Genomic DNA, 16,190 nt, shown 5'->3' on the forward strand with positions numbered 1-16,190 from the left:
AAACAAATTGAAACACTTTACCTATCCAAAAAAGAAAATATTTTGTGACTTAAAGCCGTGTTTATCCAAATAATGACACTGTTGTTTAAAACATCCGTCATCACCGACACCGATTCCGACACAATATTGTATTAATCGACCCTAACATGACTCGGCTTAGTAACGCTTTGATTTACCGCTAAATGGCGCAAAACACAACATTTTGCAAAAACCAAACCAAGTGTATCTTGCAGCTTACGTTTATTTTAGATAGATTACATTGATACCTCAATTTCTGAAAAATTTCGTTTGGTAACGGTATTACTTTAAAGATGCGAATTATTGAAATAAATTGCATAAAATATGACGCAAGAGCACTTATTCTAGGTTCAAGTGTATTATATTATGCACAATAATGTAATAAATAACTATTACATGACTTAATCGCTTGTTTGACCGCTAAGTCAATGGCCTTATTTACAATTATTTAATTTAAACCGACTTCTACAGTAAAAACAAAATGATATACCTATACCTAAATAAACCAAAAAGTATTAAATAATTCTTATTCCATATTAACGCCTTTTTTCCTCAACCATAGATTTATATTATTCTTTATTTTATATATTAGACCAATAATTTATCATTAATCAATAAAATCTAAGCCCTCAACTATATCTGTACCCAAGCTTTATAATTTTGAAGTCGATACCAGCTGTTAATAGCGCAAGTTGTATGTCAAGAATGAAGAATCCTCCGATGTAACACGCAGTGCTTCCGCGAAACGACGGACATGAGAAAAAGTGGGAGGCTGAGAGCGGTGCTGTCAGTTTTTGTTTTTGTAATATCGCGCGTAAATGCAACACAGGTGTGGTGTATGCGTTTCTCGTTGCGACGACGCGACGTAGGTACCTAACGGAGCAATGTATGGCAATGTGATCAAGTTCTTCCAATCCAAACCAACTTACGTGTGAGCCGCGGAGCTGCCGCTCGTTCTACTAGCCGGCCGTTTCGAAGCTGTCGCCATCCGTAGTTCACTGGAACCACCTGGAAATATGCAAAAAAAGGCATATTCAATCAGTTTCTTATGCAGTATGCTACTGTGGGATACCACCACGCAAATATCCCACACTACTACCAGTTTTTTTATTATATTTGGCGCTCCACTTAAAGGTGATGGATAGATCATAGACCATCAGTAGGTAACCAAACAGATTATTCTTATAAATAACTTTTTACATGGTATAGCTACACACTAAAATTTTAGGTACCTACTACATAGTTTGGTACTATGCCAAAATGTAATAGACTTTACTTTAATTATTTGCAATATCACGATATTATATAATATGACATATTAAGTTGGTAGTTGTAGGTATTTTAGCTTTCAGCTAGGTGTTACAATATGTTCTTGTATCTCATGAAAAATATTGGTCTTCGGTGTTATCGAAGAGGTTATCAGTGTTATAATATCATGCGCGAACACAATAACAGCAGTGATAAGTATGTCAAGTTCAGAAAACCGTGTGCCTTGAGCCTCTGGAAATTAACAGGCTCAAAGACGACAAACATTCAACACGAAAACGGGAACTTACGAGGTGTATAGTTTATCTAAAAATTTTACAAATTGACATTAGTTTCGTTATACCTACAAATACGATTACTTCTGCATGATATGCGAATATATTATATTACAATGACATATTATAATGTTAAATACGGCTTGGATGCACCATGTGTTTGTAACTTTTGGGAAATAATTTAAAACCCAAGCAAGTAAGGGTATAAAAAAGACTACCTACATTTTAGTTATGGAATGACTTCATTAAAATTATTTTAGCCAAACAATAAAACCTACAAGCTATTATTATTAACTTACACATAATTAAATTGTAAGTATAGTCCTATTGTGCACACAGACAATAAATCAATAAGTACTATCATTCAATTTATTGCTCAACAACAGGAAAGATTTTACCCTCTCGCTATACAGTGTTATCTTTGTTCAAGAAAAATCTGGTAGCCCTTATCTCGAGTGACCAAGTAATGTAACTTTAACCGGTTTGAACTGGTCACATAGAGTGGTCAATTTAAATCGTTACCCAGTCAGTTTTAATGAGCATTCGTTAATCTATGTTGCAGTCAATCGACAATAAAGTTTACCAAATAAGATTAAATATGAATAAATTAATATTTGAGAAAAACATAGCTGTAGGGCATTTTGCATGCCGCTTGGTTAGTTGCATGATATGGGTTTAGATCACGAAGGCATCGCTCAGAAAGGAATATTCAAACCCGTTTAGAAAATATATACTTAATAACAGAAATGATTTTTTTATACATACAACATTATTATAATAATAGTGCAAAAAGTAAAAAGTTATTTTGGTCAAACTATTAAATTTTAATTTTAAGAAAAAGATAGAGATACATGTGATATTTTAGCAAACGATTAGCTATAGCGCAAATTGCTCTATATTCTATAGTCTATGGCAGGGGTCACCAAATGGCGGACCGCGGTCCTCATCCGGACCGCCGACCCATGGTGTGCGGACCAAGCATTTTCAAAGATTATTACTTCGTTTAAAATAAATTTCGGTCTCGATGAACATCTCCAGGATTAAATTCCAATAGCTTACACCAATTTCACTCCTAACATCAGAGACATAATTAGCTACAAAAATTTATTTGTATGTTAATTTGTAAACTTTGCATAGTATTTTTTTAATGTGTGGACCGCCAAATTAATTGGTGACCCCTGGTCTATAGTGTTCAAGGCTTACTTACTGGTAGAAGAACAACAAGTGTCTTAACTAGGCATTTTGCAGAAAGTAAGAAAGCAAAGTATTAAGACAACACTACTGCAGAGCATTTAGTATTTTATAGACCCATTTGCGCTACAGTCAATCGTTTGCTAAAATATTATGCTTTCTCTTTTTATAAATACCAGCTATTTGACGGAGCTTTGCTCGGTATTCGATAAAACTCGAATAAAATGACATTTTATAAAAATGATTCTCTTTTTATAAATATTAAAAAGAAGACAGATAATAATATGCATAGTTTTGACATGTGGTGTGACATGGCCTATGTTGCGTAGCTTAGACGTCATGTGGTGTGACATGGCCTATGTTGCGTAGCTTAGACATGTGGTGTGACATGGCTTATGTTGCGTAGCTTAGACATAATATTGTAGTGTGACATGGCCTATGTTGCGTAGCTTAGACATGTGGTGTGACATGGCCTTTGTTGCGTAGCTTAGACATGTGGTGTGACATGGCTTATGTTGCGTAACTTAGACATAATATTGTAGTGTGACATGGCCTATGTTGCGTAGCTTAGACATGTGGTGTGACATGGCCTTTGTTGCGTAGCTTAGACATGTGGTGTGACATGGCCTATGTTGCGTAGCTTAGACACGTGGTGTAACATGGCTTATGTCGCGTAGTTGATACGTGTGGTGTGACATCTCACCCCTGGTTCTGTCGACCGGAGACTGGCTCGCACCGGATGAGCCGCTGCCAACCGACGCCGCCGCTGTTAACACATTACAGTTTCAATGTCTCATTAATTAATGAAATATCCCAGCAAGATACATAAGTAAATACAGTCGCTAAAGCAAAGGAAGAAAGAAAGTAAAGGAGTAGTAGTGGTCAGAAAATATCTAAAATTTTTATTGAACTTATAAACTTTATCTTACGTATTATCTAATTTGGAGTTGACGACATTCATAACATCTTAAGCATAACAATAACAGTATTTACCCTTGTGAGTTATCGCTCATTATTATCAAATATTATTTATGTTTGCAACAAATTGTCGTCAAAAGAAAATTTATACAAAATATATTGCCTATAGATAAGCTTACTGGAACAATATTATCGGTTAATGCGTTTAAGAGTTACGATGCTACAAACATGCTACAAACATACTTACATAGAGACGCACATAAGATATGTTATCAAATAAATAGGTATAATGAAATGCGTGAGAGAATGCCTGGGTAAAAATAAAAATGACACCCTTAAGGGTCAATTTGTACTAGCGCAGAGTCGAAGCGAAGCGAATTCCCAAAAACTGAACACAGAAAATACAACCTTAACTCCAGAGCGTAACGCGTACATTACTTCTGCGAGGCCAATCAGCGTTGGTCGGGCGCATCGACACGAATTCGCGCGGATGCGCGCGCCTTTTTAAATTCTCAGAAGTAATAAAGTGCTTTAACGCTTTGGAGTTAAGGTTGAATTTGTTATATTCAGTTTTAATAATTCGCTTCGATGCGCTTCGACTCCGCGCTAGTATAAATTGACCCTAAGGCTGAAGTTTCGAAACCTGCGGGCAGTGGGGCGGCAGCGGCGCGGCGCGTAGCAATGTATAGATTTCTATGGATAAGCCGCCAAGTACGCCGCTCGGTTTTCGAGGCATGTCCACATAAATCAGCCTAACAGCCTTCAGCCTTACAGAAATGACGTTACGTCAATAATATTTGTTTTACAGTGTGAGGTTGCCAGAGACAAAGATATAAAACGAGCATCAGCGGACCTATTCGCTTAACATCAGGAAATCGCACTGTTCGTTTTCTGTCCCATAACCCACTTCATTTAAAAAATACAGCTTTACTGTAAAACAAGTAAGAAAAATTGCACATAAGTTTTGACTCAGATTTTTATTAGCCACAAATCATATTAACGTCATATTTGTTTATACAATCCGTTATCGAGGTTCAAAGTTGCAGATAATATTATGTTTGCTTCTGATGTCAATGTGCTATTTAAACAAAACTGAAGTTACTCTAAAAATAATATAAAACTAGGTTTTTTTGTGCTTATGAGTAACGTGATATAGGTACTCGTCTGCAAAATATTATATTGACGGCTCCGAACTTAAAAGTTAAAAATATCCGACATTCATAGAGCGTTTTCATATTCAGAGGGCGAACAAAGCAAAAAATCAAACATGTGCCTTCTCTCTTCACACTTACTTAATACTTTCATATGCCAGGTGAATAAGAACGACGCACAATCAGCGCCAAGTTAGTTTTTTCTTAACTTGATAAATATACAACATTTTAAAAATCCGCTAGTACGGGAATAGATTTATTTAAATACACACACTGGCAAAATTAGCGGAACATTGGTAAAAAGGGCCAAAACTTGAACTCAAGTGGGCCGGGCTGTCTGAAAGCCTTTTTTATAGCTTCTAAGCTCATTCAAGAAATAAAATATTGAACAAAACTGGCAAGTTGACAGGTTTTTATAGCAATTATGCCCTAATAAGTGTTTTTCGATTATTGACGTTGTAAGTGTTCCTGATAAGAATGGCGTTTTAGCGGGGTGCAAGGTATGCTCAGCTCATTTGATTGTTTGGTTTTTGGAAGAACACATTGCTTAGATACAAAATTAGTGATTTCCCAGCATCTGCGACAGCTAGAGCTGTAACCACGATAGAGAAAGGTCACACCTACCGTTCGGTCAGTCAGGCCAGGTGTGTCGGCTTCCGTGGTTCATCGTAACTTTCAACGCTTCAGAGAGACTGGATCTTATGTTCGGAGACGAGAACAAGGCAGATATCGGGTGACAATGGTTCAGGATGACCATTTTGTAAGGAAACAAAACTTAAGAAATCGACCTCAAACTGCTATGCAGTCACGAAACCTGTCGGAACAGGTCCAAGATGAACGTGTAAGTGATTGTACAGTAAGATGAAGACTCAAAGAAGTTAAATTAAACTCAAAAGTGCCAGCAAGGGCACCAAAACTTAAGACAGGACACCGAAGAGCCAGGCTAAGATTTGCGCGTGAACATCAAAATTAGACAAGTGAGTGAAATCTTGTGCTGTACAGTGATGGGAGCAAATTCTGTGTACATTGTATTGACAGGCGATAAAGAATGTGGATAAATTATAAGGAAAGCTACAGGCCATCAAACTTACCGGAAACACTGGCCTATGATGCAGGCTTCGTAATGGTTTGGAGTTGCATATGATTTGGAGCCCGCATGGAGCTGATGATTATAGATGATGGTACTTTGACAGTACAGAGCTATAGCACCGACATCCTGGAACTGCATGGTGTGCCTTTTACACAGTTTTAGGTAGTAATTTCAATTTTATGTGCGTCCATAGAGTAAGAAAATCGGGCATTATTACCTAAACGATGCTGGCGTAGCCCAGGTGGAGAGGCCAGCGTGCCCTACGGATGTGGATCCGATTGAAGACGTGTGGCACATCAATGGGTGAACGGTACGAGTTAAAACTCCAGCTCCAAAATGTGTCCAGGAGCTCAAGTTGGCGCTACTGGAGGAGTAGGAGAATATCCCACAGGAAATGATTGACAATTAAAATGCAAGCATGGAATGGCGTATCCAGGCCCTCTTGAGATCCATAGAAGGCATTACACCAGCATTACACGCTTTTAACATGGCATTTCTTTAATAAAAATGGAGAATTTATCTTAAAAACTTACTACTGAAATTTCAAAGATTTTCTTAATTTTTTTATTTTTGCTGATTTTTTTCTATTTTTCACGTTTTTATGCCCTAAATTTATATAAAATTTAATTTTTAATAATCAATTAATAAATAAATAAATAAATATATAAAAATCAGTGAACAATTTAAAAAAAAATGAAAATTTTGTTATGTTCCTCTAATTTTGCCGGTGTGTTTATTTACTCAGTTGAATGCCTTTTTTTGAAAAGAAATTAAATATTCGTTAAATTTACATGCATGTTTGTCATTTTTCTCTATTGAGAAAATTTTGAGATGTCGTGTTTTCGCTAGTAGGTACTAGCAAATATAATGTAGTATCTATACTTAAAAATCGGCTAAGTGCGAGTCGGATTCGCGCACGAAGGATTTCGTACCGATACAGAGCAAAAATAGGCTGAAAATTGTGATTTTTGTATGGGAGCCCCCCTTAAATTTTTATTTTATTCTAATATTATTATCAAATATTAAAGTACACCTATAACAAAAGAATGTATAAAAAAATCAAGGGTCTACCTCTTCCTATTATTGATATAGAGCGAAAAAGGCAGAAAAAATCACCTTTGTTGTATATGGGAGCCCCCCTGAAATACTAATTTTATTTTGTTTTTAGTATTTGTTGTTATAGCGGCAACAGATATACACAATCTGTAAAAATTTCAGAAGTCTAGCTATAGCAGTTCTTGAGATACAGCCTGCAGACAGACAGACGGACAGACAACAAAGTCTTAGTAATAGGATTCCGTTTTTACCCTTTGGGTACGGAACCCTAAAATTAAACAATAAATAGCTTATTATTATGTATAAGAATGAATTATAAGTTAATCTATTTTGCTTTAGTCGCCCCTTTTAAGCGATACGGTTAAAAAACTACCTATGTATAGTCCGTCAAGAAAGTGAAGAAATCAAAAAGTGGCAACATCGTAGTGTCATCCCTTTTTTCTTAGATTGATTTGAAAAAAATTGAAATATTTTGCAACAGGCGATATTGCATCGCGGGATGAGCCTTTTTCTAGTAATAAGACCCTAATGACAGTTTTCGGTATTTAATTTTAATAATTTGTCGCTAAGTAGCGGACCCGATTTACACGAAGCGCCGCCTGGTAGACTCATGTTTTCAAAAACTGTCAATAAAAATATTCCGATCTGTCTTACCGCCTGCCACCGCCCACCAGGCGGATCTATGTAGCAATAAGGTATTTTGTACCGATTCGAATCAATTTTCATGTCAAACAGTTGTCATAATATGTCACGATCTTTACGCCTCTAGTCCACCGACGCTGCGGATTGCGAAATATCTGCGAAACCAATGCGAAACAAAAATTGAGCGAGATGCAATATAACGCACTGTCGTGTGGCGGATGAGACAGTAAATCGGTTCGCCGCTGTTGCATCAGCAGTTTGCAGCGTCGGTGGACTGGAGGCGTTAACCTCTTGAACCCCACCGACACCTTAACGAGCCACCCGTAAAAATACCTCTGTGTACCACCGGCTCGTTATCGAGCCACCTGATGCACCTCACGCTGTTTTGTAACTTATTTTAGTGTTTAGGTATAAGATTTAATTTCGTTTGTTCTATGCATTATTTTTAAGAGTATGAAGTTAGCTACAAAAAGAACGCACTATGTTCCTGATTGGCGCAATTTTGTAAAACTTAAAAAAAAATGGCGCCATAGAACGCGGTATTTGAGGCTCAGACATCCCAGTAGTCGAGAGGTTAAACCCCCTATTATTATTGTTATTGTGTACTGCACTTCTCTCGTGCTGCTTGGCCCGCGCCTGTGCTCGCTGCAGCTCGCGGCTCCAGGCGCTGGTCTCCGACAGGCCCTGGTCTCCGCACAGCTTCACGATTAGCTTCAGACCTGAGAAAACATGGCAGCTATCAGACAGTAAAGTGTGACGCAAAGCGCCTCCTAGCCACAGAAAAGGAAAGGAAAATAAAAATTCGCTTACTAATGGATATTTAAAGCGCTCAAAGGCTTTAAATGAATGTGGACGGGGCGCTGCTGGTAAAGGAGAACTGTGAAACACATGTCCAAAATGACGTTTTTGTATGATAGAAGCGTTAGTTCCTTTTCTCGCCACGTTCATTTAAAGTAAAACCTGTATAAGCTATACAATGTTATGTCGTTATCTTTTACATTGGAAGTCTTTTGAAAGACAAAAACGAAACACTGTATAGTGTACTAGAGATCGCCCAATGGTCAAAATTCGACCTTAGTTTTAACGACATTAGGACTACTACCTATATTTTGTAAAAAAAAATATTGACTTTATCAAAATTTTTTCAACTTTTGTCCGTGGCCGTGTAAGCATGGTCTTAATGTCTAAGATTCAATAAAAAAACTATTATCCATTTTCAATTTGTCAACAGACTTCAACCATAAATAAAAGAGTATAATTCGTATGTATAGGTTTGTCACTCAAAAATCTATAATCTTCTTGAGTAATGTGTGTAATGTTTTATTTGTTAAAAAAATGTATGATAAAAGCATAATTTCAAAATAATATTAGCTCGATGCACTCCTTCACCATATAAAATATAACTGTGCAAAATTTCATTCACCTACGTTTCCGCATTTTTCGTCAAAAGGGATACAAAGTTTTTCGCTTGCGTATTAATATATAGATAGATAAGTTATAAGTTATAACATATCCATTGTATAAATATTTTATAAGTATGCTGGGGCTACGGTTTTGCAATACAATTGGGACAACTAGTAGAGATAGTTTGCATTCCTGACTTCTTTAGAATAATTAGTTATCACTTATCTTGTGACAGCAAAGCAATAGACGAAAATACAGTGTAGCTATGCTTATTTGATAGCTCACAAGGTAGCTTGTTTCTCTGTACGCAAGAGTTTGTCACTCACAGTGAACATTATCGGGGAACCGGGAGTTGAGGTTCTTGTAGAGAGCGAGGGCTTCTTGGTAGCGGCCGCTCGCTCGCAGACACCCGCCCATCAGCAGACCCCATTGCGGCTGCAAACATAAGGCGGTATTAGAAGAATCTTAAAGCAGTAGAGGCATTTCATTCAATATATTATTATGTATCAACGTGCTACAACGGTGGGTACGATATGCCCGATATGCCCCTTCTGCTTTAGGGGTTTTTACCCGGCCACCGTAACGCCAAAACGATAAAGATAGAATAATAGCAACATGAGAAATTCCTCATTACTCTTATAATTGCTCTGTAACTCCATGCTTGTAGCATGAACCCACATTCTTTATTTTATTCATCCGTGGTGATGATTGCATTATTTAATCAGTTTAAAATATAGAGGTCCGTTTCTACATGATACTTCATCGTCAAAAATTAATATTATAAGACAATTGTTATTTGGTTAGCTTATCATATTAATATACACTATAATCCATACATAGACCCGTCGCTTTTCGTCTTTTTTACCCAATATTTTGAAAGTAGACAAATAAAAATATAACTACAGCTACTTGTGTAACTACTAACAATATCTTTGTTTGTAGACAGACAATAGTATATAACAAATAATACATAAAACAAAAAATACAGTGTATAACAAAAATAAGTGATAATATTTTAGGGTGTGTACGTGTTCCTTGTAGAGAGTTCACTGTGAAAGTAGCAGCTCTGAAAGACGAAATTTTTTTCACTTTTGTATGGGCAAGGGCCCGAGCGTCACGAGTTTAGCCATACAAAAGTGAAAAAAAAATTTGGTCTTTCAGCGCTGCTACTTTCACACTGAACTCTCTACAAGGAACACGTACACACCCTAAAGTATTATCACTTGTTTTTGTTACACCCTGTATATATATATATATATATAAAAGAATTGCTCGTTTAAAGATATAAGATTATTATATACGTAATATTATGTCAGTACTAACATTGTCCGGCTGCAGTCGCGCGGCGCGGCGGTAGTACTGCAACGCTTCGTCGGGCGGCGCCTCGCCCGCCAGCCACCGCAGCGCGCGTACGTCGCACGGCCACACCGCCTCCACCTGACATTATATTTACAATACACGGAAATTTGTTATAGTTTGTGCGTTTTAAGATGATATGGGTGACACATGATAATTGACAATAGTAGGGAAGTTACCTAAGAAAATTAATCGATAATTTAAAAATATCGAATCACTTCGTAAAGGAATTGCAATCGAAATTATCGATTTCGTACTGACATTTCAGTGGTGCCGGCGATTTAAAATTTAAAACGGCGATAAAAAATTTTTATCGATTTGATTTCGATTCATTTCATACATCTGACATTTTTCAAATATTTTCGTAACAATAATTTTCACAGTTAAAATTTATAATTTTATATTAACAAGTTAGCATTTAGCAACTTTTCATTTTTATTCATTTACAATTATTATAGGAAACATTTGTTTTTGTAGATGGAATATAATTTAGTACATTTTGATTTTTTTTGTTTTCTAGTAAAAAAAACCGTAGCAAGGAATATGAGAAGTGTCACCCATATCATCTTAAAACGCACAAACTATAAGTAGCAGAAACTTAGCATCTGACCGCCGTATTCCGAGACATTTATTTTAATACTTTTTGGTGGTACGGGTCCTGAGTGCGGCAGTAAGTTTACGTTATGGAATGAGAATTATTTTATAAAAAATGAAGCTTCCACACTGTCGAATGCAAAATGACTAAGTATGGAAGGCGTACTGCGTCTTCAAGTAGCGAATATAGTCCGTTCACCTTATTTATGTATATATTATGATTATAACTATGTATATTCTATTATACTCTATAATTAGTAACGTAGTATATCTTTGTCTGAAAAGTTCATAATAAATTGTGCCTTACGTCCTGGTAGTGATGTTTGGCTGCGTGCGCGTCGCCGGCGTCCGCGTGCAGCTGCGCCAGCGCGCACGTCACGCTCGCGTCCCAGTTCCCGATCATGCTGTACCTGTGATAGATATTAGAGATTTGAGATCTTAAGGTGCGCTTATACGAGCAACTAAAATTGCTCGATTCCAGTCAATTCTCGTCAACTATGACGTCACGACTACATCAAGCAATTTGCGGCAACAAAGCAGCAACACAATTGCCTAGAATTTTCAAGCCCATCGGATATTCGTCAATTCGTATCTGCGACATTGAGCGATATGAAATATCTGGAGCAATTAGAAGCAATATCGCCGAAATAATTACCGCAATTTGTTGAAATTGCTCCATATTGCTCCAGATCGGAGACAGCTCTTTTTAAAACAATAGTACTATATTATGTACTGTTTAATTTAATTGGACAATTATACTATATCATCAACCAATTATGGTCGCTTTATTGCTCGTGTAAGTGCATCTTAAGGTTTTAAATAATGAATAAAAATCTGCATTCTGCTGTCGACAAGTGCCGTTCGTCTGTAAGTAGCCTTACCAGTGCTCGGCGGTGGCGAGCGCGTCAGGTTCAGGGCTGGCGGCGGCGAGGCGAGCGAGCGCGGCCGCCGACAGCGCCCGCAGCGTGCCGCCCGCCGCGCCACGCACGCGTGACAAACGCGCGCTCGCACCCTCCGCCGCGCCGCACTGCTCTAGCACTAGCGCTGAAATGATTATGAATAATATAAAATTAACGCTTGTGTTTTTTGAACACAGTCTAAAATGAGCCTATAGTGTTTTGAGTTTGAACTCCTAAGCTGAAGTAATATTTCTTCTAGCTTATCCTAATTTTTATAATACTTACTTACATTATGTTGTAATATAGCACATACATTCCACAACCAATTTTGCCGCCTCTATTTAAAATCATAAACATTACCAACCGGTATCATACATAGCGACTAGATCAGTGGGATCGAGATGGGACGCGGCGGTGAGCTGCTCGGCGGCGGACTCGAGCGCATTGCGTTCGATCACACTGTGATCGACATCTAGCGCGCTACGATCCGCACTACTGCGCTGTGTCGCGCTGCGGCCGGCGCTGCGACCCGCACTGCGGCGCTCCGTGGCGCTGCTCACGCTGTCGCTTCGCTCCATAGACCCGCGGTCACTGGGGCCTCGTACCGCGGCGGCGAGACTGGCGAGCGCGCCGGTCACTCGCGCCACACACGAGTACGGGTCGTCGCGGGCGGCCGCTTCGCTCAACGATTGGGATTCGGACCATCTGCCCAACTATTTAAAGATATAAGTAAGTAGGGTAAACATTCTTCGTACGATGAAAAACTTTTATTATTTTACATTAAGTTTTAATAATATAATACATACAGCAAAGGCAACAAAAGCAGCATCTGCGTTAGCCTCAGCCCTCAGTATCCGGTCGTCTGGATGGGCCCGGGCGACCGCTTTCAAGCGCTGCAGCGCCTTGGTGCCGGCCGCCATGGCACCGTTGCTGGCGCTGGTATAGCCGGTGGTCCCAGTGGTACCGGCAGCGCTGCGCAGCGCCGCGAGCGCGCTTCCGAGCTCCAGGCGGGCGCCCGCACCACCGCCGGAGTAGCCGCGCAGGGCTTCCACGCACCACGATGGCCCGCTTTAAAAGGGAAAAAGTTAGGGTAAGTTTATGTCAGGCTTGTTTTTATTACGATGAAAATCCTCCTTACTTCATAAAATATAATACCGATCCTGTTGATATATTTTATTCAAGTCAAAATTTTATATGGAAGACCAAGCTCACTTTGAGAATTTATGATTTTCCACGATTACTGGGAAACCGGCTAGAATTTTTTATAAACTGCAAAAACCCCTTTACTAAATAAAAACACTTTTAACCATTGCCGAGAAACAAATTATACATTATATCCATACTAATATTATACATGCGAAAGTGTGTCTGTTTGTCTGCCTGTCTGTCTGTTACCTCTTCACGCCCAAACCGCTGAACCGATTTTGAGGAAATTTGGTATGGGGATATTTTGAGACCCGAGAATGGTCATAGAATACTTTCTCCCTGAAAAATGTACAGTTCCGCCGCGATAAATGAATTTTGGCGCAACGGAGTTGCGGGCGTCATCTAGTATATTTATACATAATATACAAGATGATTCAAAATATTAAAAAAAAAAAAAGTTACCCGGGCGCGTCAGTGGGTCGGGCGAGTGCGGCGGCGGCGCGCACGAGGCAGGTGTCGGCGCGGGCGGCGGCGGCGCGCGACCACGCCGACAGCCGGTCACCCCGCACCACGTCGCGGACCACGCACTCGAATGCGTCCTCCTCCTACAACCGTATAACCCACTCTTATGGTCAATTCAGACCGCAACGCGACGCGTTGCATTTTTCACTCTAAATTTGACAGACTTGAATGACGTCTCACGCAATTGAAATCTGTTGAGTACTTTAGAAATGCGTCTACGCGTCATTGGGGTCTGAATTGACCCTTGGGGCCGAAACACATAACCACGTTGCGGCGCAACGCTACAATCGGTGGAATTCTTTAGTTTTTATTATCAGTTTTACAATATCAATCCATAATATTCTATACCTACCAAAAACTTCTTAAAATATTTTTTGTAAGAGCATTGTACAAACTCGTATAGGTGCCTATAGGTGTGTCAATGAAACTCGGGTTTGAGTACGGATCAAGTTTTTATTCAAATGTATGAGAATACTTATATTAATATGGAAGTAACTCCTATAGTGCGATCTACAACGACTCGCCTGCCATCTAGTGGTAGATGGCAAAACTAAAGTTTATTCAAATGTATGAGGATACTTATATTAATATTGAAGTAACTTCTATAGCGCGATCTACAACGACTCGCCTGCCATCTAGTGGTAGATGGCAAAACTAAAGTGTCTAATAATACACTAACACACAGCGGATATTGTATGACGCTAGATGGCAGCACTAAGATAAATATTATACATGCCGCCCACCAAGGCCAAAGTTTTAAGTAAGACCTTTGGACTTATAAATTTTGAAATACAAATTACAAGTCTATTTTAAAAATACACTTTAGATTGTCATAGTGTTACATATCAAACAAGTAAATGGACTGTATAAAAGTAAGTATCTACATTTTCTTATTTTAAACCATGAGAACAATTTTATGGGTACATAATATTTATTCCGCAATGGGAAGTATACAAAGTTTTGAAGTAGGTCTCTTAAGATAACCTGACTTCGTTCGAAGAGTAACTACACGTACTATATTGTCTTTGCCAGGATGAGTGACAGTCACTCTGCCATAAAGCCAGCGACAGGGAGGCATGTTATCTTCCTTAATGATAACAGTGTCACCAACTTTGAATTGGTGAATGGACGCTGAATTCGCTTTATATCGCACTAAAAATTTGGTGAGGTATTCTTGCGACCATTGTCGCCAAAAAGCCTGAAGCATACGTTGAGCGTGTTGCCACCTCCTTAATGAACTTACATTTAATGTCTCTAGGTTCTGATTAGGAACTGTTACCAGTGGTTCTCCGATGAGAAAATGTCCGGGTGTCAAAATGGTGTCTGGATCGTCTTTGATCACCGACAACGGACGAGAGTTCAGACATGCTTCCACTTGAGCAAGGACCGTTGCCATCTCCTCGTAGGTTAGGGTGGAGTTGCCAACGATTCTTTTCAAGTGGTACTTTACCGATTTTACACCTGCCTCCCATAAACCTCCAAAGTTGGGGGAATGGGGGGGTATAAAATGCCATTCACAATTAGTGACTGCTAATGCTTCGGCAACTTCTGTGAGCAGCTGCTTCTGCTCAGCTATATAATGTTTTTTGAGCTCAGTTGATGCTCCAATAAAATTCGTGCCATTGTCGCTCCAAAGATTTGAACAATGGCCACGTCTGGATACAAATCTCTTGAAAGCCTGTAAGAAGCCTTCTGATGTTAGGTCACTTACAACTTCTAAATGGATGGCCCTTGTTGCCATACAAATAAACAAAGCGATATATCCTTTGTACGATCGATTGCCTCTGCCTTTGCTCATTCTTATTTGGATTGGGCCTGCGTAGTCCAGTCCACTGTGGCTGAACGGTCGAGATGGAGTGATCCTAGCTGTAGGTAGTTGACCCATCAAAGGTGTTTTTGAGATGGCGGCGTTTTTGACACATATGACACATGAACGGTAATGAGATTTTGCCATCTGTTTGCCACCAATGATCCAATATCTCGTCTGAACGAGACATAAAGTGGCTTGCGGTCCTCCATGAAGAGAGTTTTTGTGGGCATCAGTCACAATGAGTTGAGCAAGGCGACAGTTTTTTGGTATAATGATGGGATGTTTTCGCGTGAATGTTAACAAATCTGATTGATGTAATCGTCCTCCTACTCTCAAAATACCGTGTTCATCCAAATATGGCGTAAGTGATTTTATATTGGAGCTTTTGGGTAAGTCTTGTTTTAATTTAATTTTCTTTATTTCTTCACTAAAGTAGCTTAATTGACAGTTTTTAATGTAAATGTTTAAGGCTTCATTTAATTCTGTAGTTGTAAGGTAAGTAGTAGCGTTTTTAGTAGTAGTTTTCTTAGTGTTATTGATGAACCGCATGCAATAGGCTAGTACTCTTTTTGCCTTTGTTAAAGTAGAGAATCTATTTAGTAAAGCATTATCGTCTAACGTAGTACAGTGAGCTTGAACAATCTCTAAATCAGTTTCTAATTTGTTAGGTTTATTGTAGGCAATGGTTGGTTTAGCTAAAAATTCTGGTCCGCTGTACCATATTGGCCAATTGTTAATCAATTCAGCTGGGCTTAGACCGCGAGAGGCGCAGTCAGCTGGGTTATGTTTAGAGCTAACGTGCGACCAATTGGGCGGGTCTAAGTTTGTTAAAATTTCTGATACCCTATTTGC

General features: G+C 38.8%; 1 protein-coding gene across 1 annotated transcript in view; it reads right to left on the minus strand.

Moving 5' to 3' along the window:
* The window catches only part of LOC121728624 (intraflagellar transport protein 88 homolog), a 33,567-nt gene that overhangs the window by 8,208 nt on the left and 9,169 nt on the right, over positions 1-16,190 (minus strand). Inside the window, exons 9-18 of the mRNA XM_042116824.1 lie at positions 13,469-13,611; positions 12,667-12,928; positions 12,225-12,573; positions 11,843-12,005; positions 11,269-11,371; positions 10,335-10,448; positions 9,338-9,446; positions 8,219-8,326; positions 3,454-3,516; positions 948-1,026 (exon numbers count right to left, since the gene is read on the minus strand). Coding sequence (XP_041972758.1) covers positions 948-1,026; positions 3,454-3,516; positions 8,219-8,326; positions 9,338-9,446; positions 10,335-10,448; positions 11,269-11,371; positions 11,843-12,005; positions 12,225-12,573; positions 12,667-12,928; positions 13,469-13,611 — 1,493 coding nt within the window. The remainder of the gene's footprint in view (positions 1-947; positions 1,027-3,453; positions 3,517-8,218; positions 8,327-9,337; positions 9,447-10,334; positions 10,449-11,268; positions 11,372-11,842; positions 12,006-12,224; positions 12,574-12,666; positions 12,929-13,468; positions 13,612-16,190) is intronic.

Source organism: Aricia agestis, chromosome 7, assembly GCF_905147365.1.
Source record: "Aricia agestis chromosome 7, ilAriAges1.1, whole genome shotgun sequence".
Lineage (NCBI taxonomy): Eukaryota > Metazoa > Arthropoda > Insecta > Lepidoptera > Lycaenidae > Aricia > Aricia agestis.